Genomic DNA, 15097 nt, shown 5'->3' with positions numbered 1-15097 from the left:
TTTATAAAGTATAATATAAATGTACAAAATGGGTTAAGAATTGAGTTTCGCTGATTTTTGAAATGCCTTGACAATGCATGGCCACATTGAATCAAACTGTTCTTCCAGTAGAACAACGTCTTTATACGGTATCGTATCGACCTTGTTGAACATCTTGGCGTTTTTGAACAGGAGTGCCATGTCTGCCTTGAACTGCATGGGTATTTTGTATATTTTTCCCACTGCCTTTTGCTCGATTTTATTTAACCAAATTGGGTTTTTGATAATCGTTTTGTATCCTCTGAATGATTTTTCTGGATCCTTCAGGAACCAGTGTGCTTGAGGTAGCTCCTTCAATGCTCTAATAGCCTCCAATGCTACATTCTCCCACTCTACTCCTGATCCTAGCTCACCCTCTCCATATGCTCTTCTAAAAGATGCTATCTTAGGCATACTCAATCCACTTGATAATCGATATAATCGACTATATAAATCATTATAAATATATTTATATACATTTACTAGAATATATTTAGTATACATAAATTTACTAAACATAAAAATTTAGTAGGCATAAATATTGAAAACATACCGATTGATTAGATTTTGGTCAGGTTTCGGATCGTTTGGAAGAATGGTTCCAAATCCAAATAGAGTATAATATAGTTTATGTATTTTGGGGAAGAGGTTGAGGTAAAAGGGTTGTTTAGTAACTGACGCCTTTTTAAGTACGAGTAGCAGGTATTTTCTGGAGTCCTCAAGCACTTTATCTGAGAGATCCATGAAAATTATGGGCTTTGAGAGGCAAGTATCAAACACAACTCTATAGAAAATCTCCCAAAGATCATGCTTTAGTTCGTAATCACGTAACACGTAGAATAGGAAACATGCACATTTTACTGAGTGCAAAAGCCCTAAATTATTCCTTAACATCATTACTCGAGTGTCAACGTCAACCTTCTCCAATTTCCCTATCAAGTTACTCTCCTGTACCGTTTCATTCATTAATATTGAATATAGAGGGTCTTCTTGATTCTGGCCGTTTAATTTATTATCTGTGACAGAATTATCATAACTAAACTGAAAAGAATATGAGCAGTGTAACAGTAGATGAAGTGACAGACGAATTGCTGAACGTTGTACTAGTTTTGAGTTATAAGTTTGTGAGAGTTCAAAGACTGAGTGTACTTTGTGGAGTGCGTGCTGTGTTAGTGGGATGAATAGTAGTGGGTCGAAACTAAACCCTAAATCCTTCTCGTTCATAAACTTGGACTCGCAGAACTTTAAAAATAACAACTGTCTTGAGAGGCATATGAGAAATTTGCTGGTCAAAAGTCTTCCATATGAACAGCTACCAGGGATTCCATCAAGTCTAAACATGTGCCAGAGAAGTTCCCAGAGATTATAAACGCTGTTTCTTCTCGTTGTGTAGTGTGAAGAATCGCTGGGAAAGTTCAAATAAGACGCGCATTCAAGGAGGTTTGCACCTTGAATGGGCATATCAGCTCCGGATAAATTCTCGATGGCATTGCATAGGATATCGAGTACGAAATCTGGTGTGAATCCAAACTCATTTCTGAGGAGACATAGTGCTTTGTAGTACTCCATAATAAACCTTGTCTCTGTCGGGTGCGTTGCTAAATTAGAAAAGCTTGTCAAATACTTTGTGAAAACTCCGTGCAAGTACTTGTGTTGTCTAGGGTCTCTATTGTACAGGCACATAAGAGAATACATACATCTTGCCCTGATCACTGGGTGTGACTTGTGCTTCTTAATCATATTGTCAAGCCTCTTGCAGGCCGACTCTATCAATGGGTTATCTGAAATGTATTCTGATTTCCCTATACTTCCCAACGCTTGCGATGCCTCAATGAGTGAATATATGTTATTGTCAGAGTACAACTGCTGTTCCCACATCGATCCTGACTGACAACGTCTGATCCTGGCCAGGAGGCTAAAGGATGAGTCCACTCTGATCCAGAGGAGTGGAAGTCTGGTCTTAGAGCAAATTCTCGCCACTATCGACCTGTTGTCCAGTTGCGTCAGTTCAGGGTGCAAACCCATGTACAGGTGCTTCATCCACTCTATCAGATAACGGTCACAATCACTATATATTCCAAGGTATGTATTATTCCCTAAACATCGAATTGTATATAAATAAGTTGGGCAAATACCTTGGTTATAATTAAAATTTGTGTTATTTTGTAGATCGTTTTCCAAATCCTCGGCCATTCCCTTTAGGGCGACCTTTTTTCTCCCTCTTTTGGCTCTTGGGTTTACGTTATAGCTAACTGGTACTAAATCTCCCAGCAACCTCACACTTTCTCGCACTCCGTCGTCCTCAACTATGTCACTCACCAGGTTAAACATCCACTTCTTAGCATATCCTCCGGACAAACACAACACTAAAACAGTTTTATAACATGCCAACCATATATATATATCACTAATCAAATCTTTATCTAATTATTTCAATAGTATAAAAATAAAAACCCGCAACTTACTTGATTGATTAATATTTTGATGTTGTTGTATTAGTGATTGTTGTATGAGTATGATTTTCCAGTATGGCATTCCACCTGAGGTTCCAATTGGCAACTGTCCTGGATTGTACTGCAGTTTGTAATTAGTTTTAATATGTGTTCCACAGTAGTTTGTCCCATTGTCCACAAGCAGGTCGTTGATTTTATTAATATCACAAGAGACTTTCAGCATTTCAAGGCAGTCCCAGAGCGGGCCGTACCCCAGGCAAAAGGTCCATGGATAGTTTCCGATGTAGCCAAAGCCCATGACGAAGTTGCCGTCCCTTCCAATCATGTCTAGAGAGTCGAAAAAGGCCTGGAATAGGCACATTTTCTTGCGCAGCAGCCCTATCTCACTAAACGACATCAGGCCCAAGTTGTCCCTCAAATCTCCAAAATCCACAATATCATCTCTCAACCCCGTCGGTAACACATTATATATCTTCAATAACATTCGATATAACCCTTTTTCACCATCCATACCGTCATTTTGGTGGTTATTCGGGAAAATGGAGTTATTATGATGACTTGAATAATGGTCATTTACTTGATTTGAATAGAGCGTGTTATTTATGTTTCTGTTGTTTAGAACTGAATTTAACTGATTTGAGGATCCTGAATAGTGCGTCAAACTTAGAAGTGAACTGTAAACGTTAAACAAATTTTTTGAACCCTGCGATGTGATGTTTACAAGATTATACTTAGTTTGGCCTTCCTTGTTAATGTCCAGTGGCGGTTGTAGTGAGGTAACATCAATTCTGAATGATAGGTGGTCCATGCTTGTTCCCTTTCGCTGAAGTTGAAGGATTAGTCCCATGCTAATTTGGGGACAGCCTGTGCCATACACGAATGATTTAATCAAGTTTTGGAGGTTTGTCATGCACACATTTAGCTGGTCGTGTTCAACTCCTTTCTTCAGAATATCTTCTAATGTCATGGTTGGGTCCAACTGTTTCTCTTTGTTCAGTCTGTTTTGTGGCTTATTATTCCAAAAAATCACATATCTTAAAATTACTTCCTGCAATATCCAGTCCCAGATTTCCTTATCAAACTGTGGTTCCTGTCTCTGCTCGTTAGAACTTGGGTCATTTACAACTTTCGTGCCCGGAAAGCGATTTAAAAAATAGTTGAAAAAGTGTATCATGAAAGATTCGTTAAGGAAATTGGTGTTCGTAACAATGCTTTCCAGGATGTTTGGGATTAGTTGGCACTTTAGTAAAAAAACCTTATCACTCATTAGGACATGTTCAGTTATAACATCTCTATCGTACATTTCTGCTTCGTCCGATGTCTTTTGAGAGTCATCTTTGGCAGATTCTTTTTTAGTATCTCCATTACCATTTGTCATGTTAGTTGTTGATTTTGGTGAATAGTTTGGTGGACCTGTTGTAAGTGGATAGAAATCTCCTATTAATTCTACAAGTGTTGCAAAGAGTTCTCTTTTTGCCCAGAGTCTTAGCTTAAACTCGCTAACTCCCAAGTTTCTTTTCACAAACTGGTCTACCAAATAACTCTGGAGCATTAAATTTAGGTACAATTCCTTACTAGCTTCTTTAATTGGTTTAGTATATAAGCTTGATAATCCATTTGCTATCACAATTCTTTTGTTAATGCAGTTTGGGTCATGTGTTAAATCACCAAATGAGTGTAGAACTTCTAGTGAGTATACCACAATATTTCTGGAGTTATAGTATAAATTGTGGTACGTTTGTGTCAAGGAGTCTGTGAATGAGCAAAAGAGGTAATTCTCTGGCGATGTGAAAGCACTACAGCGATTGAAATCGAGGTAATTCTGAGTTCTTATGCATGCTGAAATATCCGCGTTCTCTGGAAATGATCCATATGGCAGGAATAACAGATACAGTCCTGTCTGATCAATGTTAAATTGGGGTTCAAGAAAGCCCTTGTAAGTTTCAAGGCACAAGGTTGTTGCCACGTTCGTTGGGTTCAGAAGGTACCCAAACCCTCTCAGAGTAACGTAAACTAGCTTTGAGTCAGGCTTAAATTCGTACGAATGGCTAGATAACTGGGCCATCTCTTCTTCGGTCTCGCCTTCTTCTGTTATTTCGTTCTTCTTTCCCTCTGTACTGCCGTCAAAATAGTCGAATTCACCCACAAATATGGGTAACTTATGAACTAGATTTGGTAAAATACTATTTCCCTCTTCTGGCTTACTATTATTCGGATCCTTATTATCAGTATTATCATCCTTAGAATTATTGTCAACATTAACATCATTATTATCCGTATCCTTATTAACAGTTGGACTATCATCCTGAGTATTATCTACTGTATCATTAACAGATGGGCTATCATTCTGAGTATTATCTTTATCCTTATTAACACTTGGAATTTCAACATCCTTAACAGTATTATCAGTATTATTATCATAATCTGAGTAGAACTGATATGTTTTCTTTAGTTGTTGGTTATTAACGTTTCGGTGTTCTAAATCACTCCTTTGTTCAACGTCTTCCTTTAATTTTAACCCGCAAACTACACTATATTGGATAGGGACAGTTACATTAACTTCCAGTTTTGTAGGAACTGAGTTATCAACATTTATAAAGGTTGGGAACCAGAAATTGCTAAATTTATCAGTCACAAAGAGTTTGTACAGCTTGTAGTTGGTGGATCCCCTGGGAAGAATCCAATGTTTCTGGAAGTAAACTTCACTGTTCATCGGATTCATGTCATAGTAGTCGAACTGAATGTCCAGGTCAATTTCTTCCTTTAAGGGATTAACCTCAACAAACATGAAAGAATCATTTAGTGACTGTGCTGAAAAGTGTAATCCTTCATAACTCATCAAATCCACGGAGCTTATAGAGCTGTTGAGAACACTGGAGCTTATATTGTTGGTGAGAGGTTTAATAATGTAAGGGTTGACTTCTACATCGTTTAACAAAACACGTTTATAAACTGGGTTACCAATCAGAGGTAAATTTATACGTAACACATTCTTTTTCGACTCTTTAGGCTCAGATTCATCTAATTCAGTTAGGTTAGGAGTTGCTTGACTAAAATCAGGTTCAGAAAACGTAGACTTTAGCTTAAGATGAGTTGATCCCTTAAGGGTATAATTTTCAAAATCCAAAGCAACATCGACTTTTTGATAAATCAAGTTGTAACCTAACATTTTGCGATAATTTTAAAATTAAAAATTAATTTCATTTAAAAATTTTAAGTATAAATTAATGTACATGGTTATAAAAAATGATGAATCAAAAAATCTGGATAAAAATATTCATAAAGAGCACGATAATGTATGAGTATAAGTTGTGAAGATTCCTGTCAAATTATTAAAATTAATATCTTTTTAATTATTTGCATAAATTTAATTTATTTTAAACTAGCTGTATAGTTATTTTTATATCTAAGTTTTGAGTATTATCGCATTTTTAGTAACTTATAGTATAAAATTATATAAAGCTATGGCAAAAAATATGATTCTACTTTAAAAATAAATTTAAAAGGTAGGATGGGCAATAAAATAAACTTTTTGCCTAAAATTAGCAATAAAATGGCCAAAAATAAGAAGAAAGCGGCAAAGAGCTCTGACTTTAAAGAGGTTAAGAGTAGACTGGGAAAAGCACATTTACGTAAATATAAGTCTAGTGATGAAAAATTATTATCAAATTTGAAAAATTTGAAGAAGTCTGTGAAATTATTGCCGCAATCAATAACTGTAAAAAAGGACTCTCTGAACGTAACATCAAGACGTTTAACATTTCAGGAATTGGTCGCCAAATCAAGACATACCTCCGAAAATGTTAGAAATCATGCATTAATGGGCTTTATAGAGTTTATTAGGCGTTATCAGGATGAAGCAAGGGAAAACTTGTATGGCTTATTGCAGGTATGTTGTGGAATGTTGGTTTCGGAATACCCTAGACTACGGGACTCTTCCAAAAATTTGTTAGTCTCAATCTTGACTACATTTTGTTCTGATGGAAAAATCAGCGAAAAATTGAGCGAAGTGATATATTTACACCTGGTCCAGGGCTTGATGGCCTCCAAATCCTCTGATAATCTGGAGTATAATGATGATATAAATACCATCATAGGTTTGATAATTGACAAATTCCATTATACACTTTCTTTTGGATATGATGTTAAACTGTTAAATGTTTTACTGGAAAAACAACCCAGTCCAATTTCATATAAACACTTCAATTGCGTTTATTCACTCTCTAAACTTACAGAATTCCACTCAAAATCAATTGTTTCCTACACTATTAATGTACTTTATAACATAATTAACTCAGAAAATTGGTCCGACGAAACTAGCCCTTCCACTAAAGCTGAGTGCAACAGGACAGAAATTGAGTGCCTTACAACCTCATCTGTGGTAGTAAAGTCATTCAAATTACTGGTTTTGAATAAAGATTTCTTGGAAAAAAACGACTATAAGGTTGTTTACTTGCTTTTGAGCGCTGATTTGCAGGAGTTTGAACACATGACTCAGAAGGGAAAGGAAACGTTTGAAAAGTTATTTTCTGAGTTAATTCTTTTGAAGGCACAATTATCAATCAATTTATTATTTGAATTTGACAAACATCGTATCGCACTGTTGGCCCCTCTTATACATTTGGAATCTGTTTTTACTAGATTGAAACCGCAGGAAATAGTTTATATACTTTTTTTACTTTTTGACAACTTCAATGTCAGGGATCTTGATTGGGATTTAAAGCTTAAATCTGAGTTTATTCCTAACATTTTAAACTTTTTGCAGGATTCCAAACTGACTCAGTTGGACTCTTTAAAGAGCTATTTACATCAATTTAAACTGAACAGCGGTAATTTTACAGAAAAAATCCCACAGTCTTTTGATGGAGCAACAGAAGAGATAAAATGTACTTTGACAAAAATGGTGTCTGAGATTGTTAATAACTTGTTCAAATATGTGGAATCATCTCCAAGTGTGTGGCCTCTATTGTTATATTTTAAGGGGATTTCGCCCAGCTTATTCACACAAATATTTCCCAAATCAACCCACTGGAATTTTCTACACCAGGGCACCGTGTTTTCAGTTTTTAATGGCCGTTTCCAGCAAATTCCTCTCGACTTTGATCACCTGATCAGTAATTTTATCGCAGACTCCCATAATACTAACCCTCACGACTATGTAAACGTTCTTTTGGAAGTGTGTCTTTACATGAGTAAAGTGGAAAGGGGGTATGAATTTTACTATAAATTGACTGATTTGGCATGTTTGACAGAGGAAAATTACGCTAATTTGGCCAGGATTTACCTTAACTTGAACTCAAATGAGAGGATAATTGGATTCTTGTCTGATCACGTATTAAAATTATTAAAGGAACAAAGGTATGGAATGGCGAAGAAAATGCTCGAGGTGTTGGTATATCATGTGTTTAATTATACAAATCGACTTGACGAGTTTGGGAGAATTATTATACAATTTGATCCTCAAAATGATTTACTGGAGAAAGTTAATTCATTCACGACATTTTTATCCAAAATCATATATGAATTTGGTAACAATGGTGATAACGGATCGGTGGTTACAACTCAAGATAAAGAAGAAGACAGAAATGAGATAAATGATATTTTGGAGTTTGGAATTAAAATGTTAATTGATAAATACTTACTAACACTAAACAAAATGGAAGATGATGGGCTAGGTGGGAATAGTGAATTAGTGGAGAAATTGTTGAAGGATTTTTATGAAAAAATAGGCTCAAATTTTAAAGATAGAGAAGTAATTTTTAAAAAAATCTTTACCGAATATTTTGGCAAGGATTCCATTCCAAATTGGCTAACATCGCTACCCAATTAATCTTTATCATTATCTACTATACTATACATATTATACATTTATTACAGAATTATTATAGAGTACACATACTATAAAATATACATATTATAGAGTATATGGTATGTGTATCAAGTTGAGACCCCATCGGTAATTCGGAAAGTAGTAGAAGTATAATTTTAAATCGCAAAATGACAGAGGAAGATTTCTACCTGAGATACTAGTAAGTTGATTCATAATTATTCAGTTAATATTGTGATTCTTAGTGTTGGTCACGAAGGCAAATTCGGCCACGAATTTTTGGAATTTGAGGTGGATTCTAACGGAAGATTAAGATATGCAAATAATTCCAATTATAAAAGGGACACCATGATCAAAAAGGAAGGTTTAAATTTACACAGATATGCCTACATTTATCTACACTTCTATACATATAGTATATTACATTGTAGTTTATTTGTTGAGAGAAGTTGTGGAGGAAATGAAGCGCATAATAGTGGAGTCAGATATAGTAAACGAGGATGATAACGAGTGGCCTCACCCTGACCGAATTGGGAAGCAGGAGCTTGAGATTAAGCTTAACGGGAAGTATTACACCTTTACGACTTCTAAAATTGGGTCCTTGCAGGAAATTCAGTCCTCAAAAGACCCTCACGGACTTCGTATCTTCTATTACCTAATTCAAGACCTCAAGTGCTTTGTATTTTCAATGATTTCTCTACACTTTAGGGTATCTTACAATACAGTTCATATATTCTAATATAATGTATAGATTAGACCAGTTTAATCACATTATGGCTCTATTCTAAACTGTTTAAATCACTTTCTTCATCTTCTAAATCGTCTTCATCTAAATCACTTTCATCCAAATCGCTTTCTTCTTCGGAATCAGCAGGAATTTCATCACTACTATCAACTGTGTTGTCAGTCTGAGGAGTAAGAGGTTTGAAATCAGAATGGCTGAATTTTTTCATAATGGACTCGTTTCTGAGGAGAATGGAGGACTGCTTTTGATTCGAGTAAAGTTGGAAGACGAGCTTGTGAGTGGGAACGTGGATGATTTTGGTGAAGCGATCGATACCAGCGGTAACCAAATAGTCACCAGAACACTTTAAATCCACAACCGACCCGTTGTGATAATTGTAACAACTTAATATCCTACAAACCATCTGATTGTAACTATTCCGTCTGTAATGGACTCTTTTGTCGTTGTTGCTGGAAGTGCAAAGACGTTTCCTAGCCTCGAGCAAGTGTTCTGCAATGATGAGTTTCTCCTTTTCGTCCATGATTTCCACGGACTTTGTCGAGCTATTTTTGGAGTTTTGGTTAATTTTATTGTTAATCCAGTGAATGAGTTTATCATTGGTGAGAAACTGAAGATAATAAACAGTGCCAAAGTTGTCACTGATGTACACATTACAGTAGTCTTTCTTAGGATAATTGTACAACTCAATGCCAAAATCATTTGACAAATTAAATAATTTTTCTAAATTATTATCAAATAATTTTTCCTCGAAATTTACAGAATTATTAGAGTTAATATTGTTTGTGTCATTTTCATTACTATTTTTAGAACCATTTAATAGTTTAAAAGGAGGATTAGTTGCAATTTTGAGAATTGCACGGTCATTTGAGGAGTAGTTCTCATTAACAGCCTTATCCAACTGTTTCCTATGTTTAGTGTTGAAATCGTGCTCAGGAAGAGTTAAAGCACGCTTCGATAGAGCTGAACTCCGCTGGTCGCAGATGTTGAACTGGAAAATCGGATCCTTCTGACTGTTAGGGTCATAGACATAGACGAAGGAATCTTTCGTTCCTACGCAGATTATGTCATCGCCAAGCTCCTCTAGGAGGGAAAGGCTTGTTATGTCCAGTGAGCTTTGAAGGCCTAAAAGCGTCTCGTGTGGATATTTCCCAACCCATAACACTTTTTCAGAGAACAAGTCAATAAGGGCCGGAGGATTATTCTGGCCTGCGATAACTAGACGATTTTTCATTAAACTGTGAGTGCAAGCACAAGTTAGGGGTGATTTATACTTGAAAACAGCTATGGAATAGGGATGATTTATCTTAGTTAATGGGAGTTTACAACTGCCAGTATTATCGGTGTCAGAATTATCTGGATCGGCAAAACAATTGGGGACAGTTTGGGGGCAATTCTCAGTGTCAAATAGGTAAATATATCCATTTTGTGTTACGGATAATAATGTTTTACTACATTGTTTATGATCGGTTGGAATGGTCAAATTAGGATACAAAGTTGAGTTCTTATTTTTACTGTAAATAGCCTTGGTAAACTTGTGGAAATGGGAACTTAATACGGTCACGTAAACGCATTTCGAATCCAGATGATATTCCTTATTAATCCCAGCGGTTAAGGTGCTGTAACTACGAACTAATCCGCTCTCATATCCAACAGTTATTTCATCCTCACCATATCTATACACAAATTACAAATATATAATAAATACTATCATATTATGAATACTATAAAAATAACTATATGCGACATAATAATATTAATGAAGGTACCCGAAACCTCCAGACCAGGAAATTGTTGTGATAAATCTATCTAAGGCTTGATCTTCGAGGGAACAAAGCCTTAAAATACTGCGATTTTTGGTGTTAACCTCCTTCAATAAACCAGTAGTACCACCAATTATGTATTCCATCACGTAAAATAAACTAATATTACACTAAGTCATATTATACATTATATAATATTAATATATAGTTTACAAATATATATATCATAAATGTTAATATAATGAATATATGAGAGTTCAAGGGTATAGAGAGTGCCTTACAACATAAAAAGATGTTGTGAAAAAACACAAGTAAATAGAGCGAACTATGTCGTTAAAATAAATATAAAATTAGAAAAATAGTATTAATTGCGATTATTTGGAAAATGTGTAAATAATTATGGATCAAGATTAAAAAGTCCCCCCAGTGACTTGGAAAAAGATAAATCATTTTAATTTTACCTATTTTATTGCACTTCTATTTTTAGTTTATTTTTATCATTGATTTTATGACTTTCCGAAGCGAATTTATAGGTTAGCACGGCTTGCTTCATCTTGATTTTACTCCATTCATTTCCTTCCATGTAACATACCATCTTATAAATGCATTTCTATACAGCTCACTAATTTAAATAGGAAATAGCCATTTTGTACATAATTTACTAACCAAAAGTTGTTTGAACAGTTTGATAATATTTAAATGATTTCTACATTTTAATGAATCTCGTAAATAACATGTTTCAAGTAGTTAAGGATATCATCTCGTCAGTCTCAATCGAGCCAAACTCAGATACTTCCTCTTCGGATACCTCACAATCATCATCCTCGAGTTTGCTCGACACCACTGATGATTTAAATAAAACAGAACAGCCAAAAGTTGATAAAGTTAATGCAGATTTGGACATTGATAGTTTAAGTTTAAATTTGGATTCCGCAATGAGGTTGAACAATGGAGACTTTAACCACGTTGCTGAAAACATCCCTGAAAACAACGAACCAAACGCTCAGCAATCACCGAGAAGGTCGCTCTTTTCACGCAGATCCACACAATCTCCAGTCAAACGCAACGAATCTATAGAGAAAACAAATGAAAGTCCTCGGAAATCAATTTTTTCACGTGATTCAGCTGATACACTCAGGAAAACAAAATCATGCCGAAACGAAGAATCACCCAGAAAGTCCATGTTTTCACGTGACTCGCCAAGAAAAGCTAAATCATCTCGTGAATCTACAGGAACACCAAGAAGGTTAAGTGGTAGATTTTCCAAGGATAAACCAGTGCCAGCCCCGGAGACGCTTGTGTTGATGCCGGAGGAAGTCGTGGACGAGTATTTGAACAAGTTTCTGGAGAGCATAGTTAGACGTTTCTACGAACACAAACCATTTGAGGAGTACAGTAAGGTTCGAGATTACAACTTCGGAAATTCTAAGCTGGAACTCTTGAGCAAGTACAGAGGAAATTCAAATTTGAAGGAGTTTATAGTAAATGGAGAAATTGACGTACCGATGGAAAACCTGCTTGCACTGGTTATGGAAATTGGTAATAGAACTATTTGGGACGACACTTACTTGGAACATGAAATGATCAGCTTTGATGAGGCGACTAAAACCGACTTTATTTACTCAGTGTCAAAGTATCCCTTCCCGCTAACGAAACGTACATATGTAGTTACTAGAACATGCTATAATTATGGAGAGGACTGCCTCGTGATTCTGAGTGCAGCCACAACCAAGTTTCCGCACCCGAAGAAGCTAAAGTGGGCCACACAAGTCGACGAGTTTGAGAGTCTTTTGGTGGTTAAAAACTTCGAACCAGAACTTGTAGACGGTGTAAAGAAAATCACACGCTCATACATGCTTGCAACATACTTCGAAAACCCCAAAGTTTTACTCCCAAACTCTTACCTCAACCTGATCATCGGACAACTGGTGCCTGGAATTCTCTCTAAGATGGTTATCGCATCTAAAAAGTTGAACTACCAAGACTCCGTTGATTATGTAAAAACCATGAAATTAGTGCCAATTCCTAAATAACTCCCCTTAATTTATTAATATATTGTACATTTTCCGTTATATTGTTAGCTATAATCTCAATCTTAATGATCTGAAGTGGTATAATGCGTCAGACTCATTCTTATCACATTATTTAATTAATTAAGGATGATAGTGAAGGAAGTTGAAGAAATGGACGACCGGATACCTGAGTTTGTGGGTGAAAAGACCCAGCTAAACTATGTGGTAACGGAGCTGGACGATAATCCAGCTGAGGTTAACAATAGAGTTGATAATAAGGTATTGGATTATTATATTGAGAGTGCATCAGAGGACGAGTTTGTTTTTAACAGCCAAAGGCAGCCGACGAAGTTTAAGTCTGAATCATTCCTCAAAACCTTTAAGACTCTCGTGGACATTTCAACTGAGCCTTTGTTGGACGAGTGCTACTCACTTTCCTCTTCTGGTTCTGAGGATTCCGAAGATTCTGAGTCATTTTCACTCATTCCAAAGCTCTCTTCTTTATCTAACAAGTTCATCAAACACACTACTAGTCTTTTTAACAACTCTCAGGACAACTTGGTCGACACTCAGCTTGATGATGATGAAGTGGGCCAAGAGGGTGATCAAGTGAATGAGGAGAAAGGTAAGGAATGGAACATTGAAGGAATTGCCAAGTGGTTTTAACATTACTAAGATTAAATGTCATATATATTTAATATAGTATTAAATTAATATTTGTTAGCGACATTTTGGATAGCATTGAAAGTGGTATATTTACTGACTGGGATGTAAAAAGGCGCAATTATTTCCGAAGAAACAGTTGGGCCAGTTTTTGCACATCACATTGTTCGGGTGAATATATCTGCACTTTTCTCCAAACTCGCATTTGGGGTAATTAATGCACCTCTTGGGCACCTTCACCACTTTCACACCTTCCTCTTCTCCGTTAACTGCTGTTTCCACTGATTCAGAACTCCCTGAGGAATCGTTTACCAGTGTCAGATTTTTATAGAATACGCTTTTTTTTCTTTTAGCGTTAAAATTTTCATTTGCGTTAAACTTCTCACTAGGTTTAAACTTCTCGCTCTTCGTCTTTACTCCCAACGGCACACTTTGTCCTTGTAATTTTGCGATTTTTTCCTTCAGGATCAGTTTATCCAACGGCTGATCCAACGCATCCAAGAGCTTCGTCTTCTTTTCAGCTGGATCTAAAAGCTTTTTCTTGCCGTCCACTGCATCCGACTTGCATTCTGTCTCGTTTACCACTGCACCGTCATTATTTGCCTTGGAACCTTCACCTGAGTCACTTGTGACGTTGTGTATGTCCTTTAGGGCATTTTTCATAATTCTCGATCTCGACTCTATGAAATACTATTGTGCTTTTTAGCTAACCTTTCAACTTTTCTACTTTCTCTTTTTTTTCATTATCTTTATTATTTTGAGTGTGTTCGTTACACTCATTTAAATTTTCTTTTTTTGCGTTCGATGGCAAATGTGTTTCATTATAGTATTCAACAGTTTTTTGTACAAAATCTTGGAGCCATTCTGTAAAATCTGAGGCCTATAATTATTATATTTTACAACACATTATTAAATTTTTATTAAACATTAAAATTTACTAGACATTTTTAAAATACACAAGTTTACATATTTTATCAAAATCAAAATTTTAAATTAAAATTTACACATTATAATACTGGAATTTTATCAAATTTTACATTTAAAATAGAGTGGAAATAATAGAAAATTTTAGATAAATAGAAAAGAAAGAAAAATACATGTTTATTTAAATAATTTTCAAGTTTATTTGTCAGCTGCTTTTTATTAAATTTTTCCTGTGATAAATACTCCCAAGTTTCCTCCGCTACTGTCCTTGCATGGTCCTTCTCAATACACAAGCTTAACTTCGATACCATCTCGTCACGGATCTTCACTTGCCAATCCAAAGGCAATTTCAATAATATACCGTAATCCATTTCAAATTCTCCAAATCTTACATTTATTTGCCTTTTTATCTTTTTTCAACTTTAGAAGTTTAAAATTGAGTTTTCCTTTATTTTATCAAATTAACTAATATTCGCTTTAATATTAGTTTTAAATTTATATTTCAAGTTTAGGATGACTGTGATGACATTTAAGAGTTTATATTAAAATGTCATTATATTACAAATAGGTAGTGAAATGTGAATAAAAAATATTTGTGATTTGATCAAATGTCGCTAGAAAATAAAATTTGATAAATTTCATGAGATTACATGAAAAAGATAAAATTGTTGTAAAACTCGACCATTTTAGAGGCA

General features: G+C 35.3%; 8 protein-coding genes across 8 annotated transcripts; 4 read left to right on the top strand and 4 right to left on the bottom strand.

The window, feature by feature from the left end:
• Positions 1 to 33: 33 nt before the first annotated feature.
• Positions 34 to 432, bottom strand: TA07335 (bromodomain containing protein, putative; the record flags this gene model as incomplete). Its single annotated transcript, XM_947806.1, has 1 exon — positions 34 to 432. One exon carries the CDS (start codon positions 430 to 432, stop codon positions 34 to 36), a length of 399 nt encoding a protein of 132 aa, XP_952899.1.
• A 111-nt stretch (positions 433 to 543) lies between these two features.
• On the bottom strand, positions 544 to 5640 carry TA07330 (uncharacterized protein; the record flags this gene model as incomplete). The annotated part of the gene is made up of 2 exons (XM_947805.1): positions 544 to 2441; positions 2484 to 5640. The coding sequence occupies 2 exons, from the start codon at positions 5638 to 5640 to the stop codon at positions 544 to 546; spliced, it is 5055 nt and encodes a 1684-aa protein (XP_952898.1).
• Positions 5641 to 5982: 342 nt separating this feature from the next.
• On the top strand, positions 5983 to 8301 carry TA07325 (uncharacterized protein; the record flags this gene model as incomplete). Its single annotated transcript, XM_947804.1, has 1 exon — positions 5983 to 8301. One exon carries the CDS (start codon positions 5983 to 5985, stop codon positions 8299 to 8301), a length of 2319 nt encoding a protein of 772 aa, XP_952897.1.
• A 167-nt stretch (positions 8302 to 8468) lies between these two features.
• TA07320 ((Mago nashi homologue) sex determination protein, putative) lies at positions 8469 to 9037 on the top strand (the record flags this gene model as incomplete). Its single annotated transcript, XM_947803.1, has 3 exons — positions 8469 to 8500; positions 8544 to 8662; positions 8730 to 9037. The coding sequence occupies 3 exons, from the start codon at positions 8469 to 8471 to the stop codon at positions 9035 to 9037; spliced, it is 459 nt and encodes a 152-aa protein (XP_952896.1).
• Positions 9038 to 9077: 40 nt separating this feature from the next.
• Positions 9078 to 10949, bottom strand: TA07315 (uncharacterized protein; the record flags this gene model as incomplete). Its single annotated transcript, XM_947802.1, has 2 exons — positions 9078 to 10716; positions 10810 to 10949. The coding sequence occupies 2 exons, from the start codon at positions 10947 to 10949 to the stop codon at positions 9078 to 9080; spliced, it is 1779 nt and encodes a 592-aa protein (XP_952895.1).
• Positions 10950 to 11519: 570 nt separating this feature from the next.
• On the top strand, positions 11520 to 12836 carry TA07310 (lipid-binding/transfer protein, putative; the record flags this gene model as incomplete). The annotated part of the gene is made up of 1 exon (XM_947801.1): positions 11520 to 12836. One exon carries the CDS (start codon positions 11520 to 11522, stop codon positions 12834 to 12836), a length of 1317 nt encoding a protein of 438 aa, XP_952894.1.
• A 126-nt stretch (positions 12837 to 12962) lies between these two features.
• Positions 12963 to 13481, top strand: TA07305 (uncharacterized protein; the record flags this gene model as incomplete). The annotated part of the gene is made up of 1 exon (XM_947800.1): positions 12963 to 13481. One exon carries the CDS (start codon positions 12963 to 12965, stop codon positions 13479 to 13481), a length of 519 nt encoding a protein of 172 aa, XP_952893.1.
• Positions 13482 to 13571: 90 nt separating this feature from the next.
• TA07300 (uncharacterized protein) lies at positions 13572 to 14773 on the bottom strand (the record flags this gene model as incomplete). The annotated part of the gene is made up of 3 exons (XM_947799.1): positions 13572 to 14158; positions 14190 to 14358; positions 14576 to 14773. 3 exons carry the CDS (start codon positions 14771 to 14773, stop codon positions 13572 to 13574), a joined length of 954 nt encoding a protein of 317 aa, XP_952892.1.
• Positions 14774 to 15097: the final 324 nt, after the last annotated feature.

This window comes from Theileria annulata, chromosome 4, assembly GCF_000003225.4.
Source record: "Theileria annulata chromosome 4, complete sequence, *** SEQUENCING IN PROGRESS ***".
NCBI classification, from domain to species: Eukaryota; Apicomplexa; class Aconoidasida; order Piroplasmida; family Theileriidae; genus Theileria; species Theileria annulata.
This window is presented reverse-complemented; position numbering and strand designations above follow the sequence as displayed.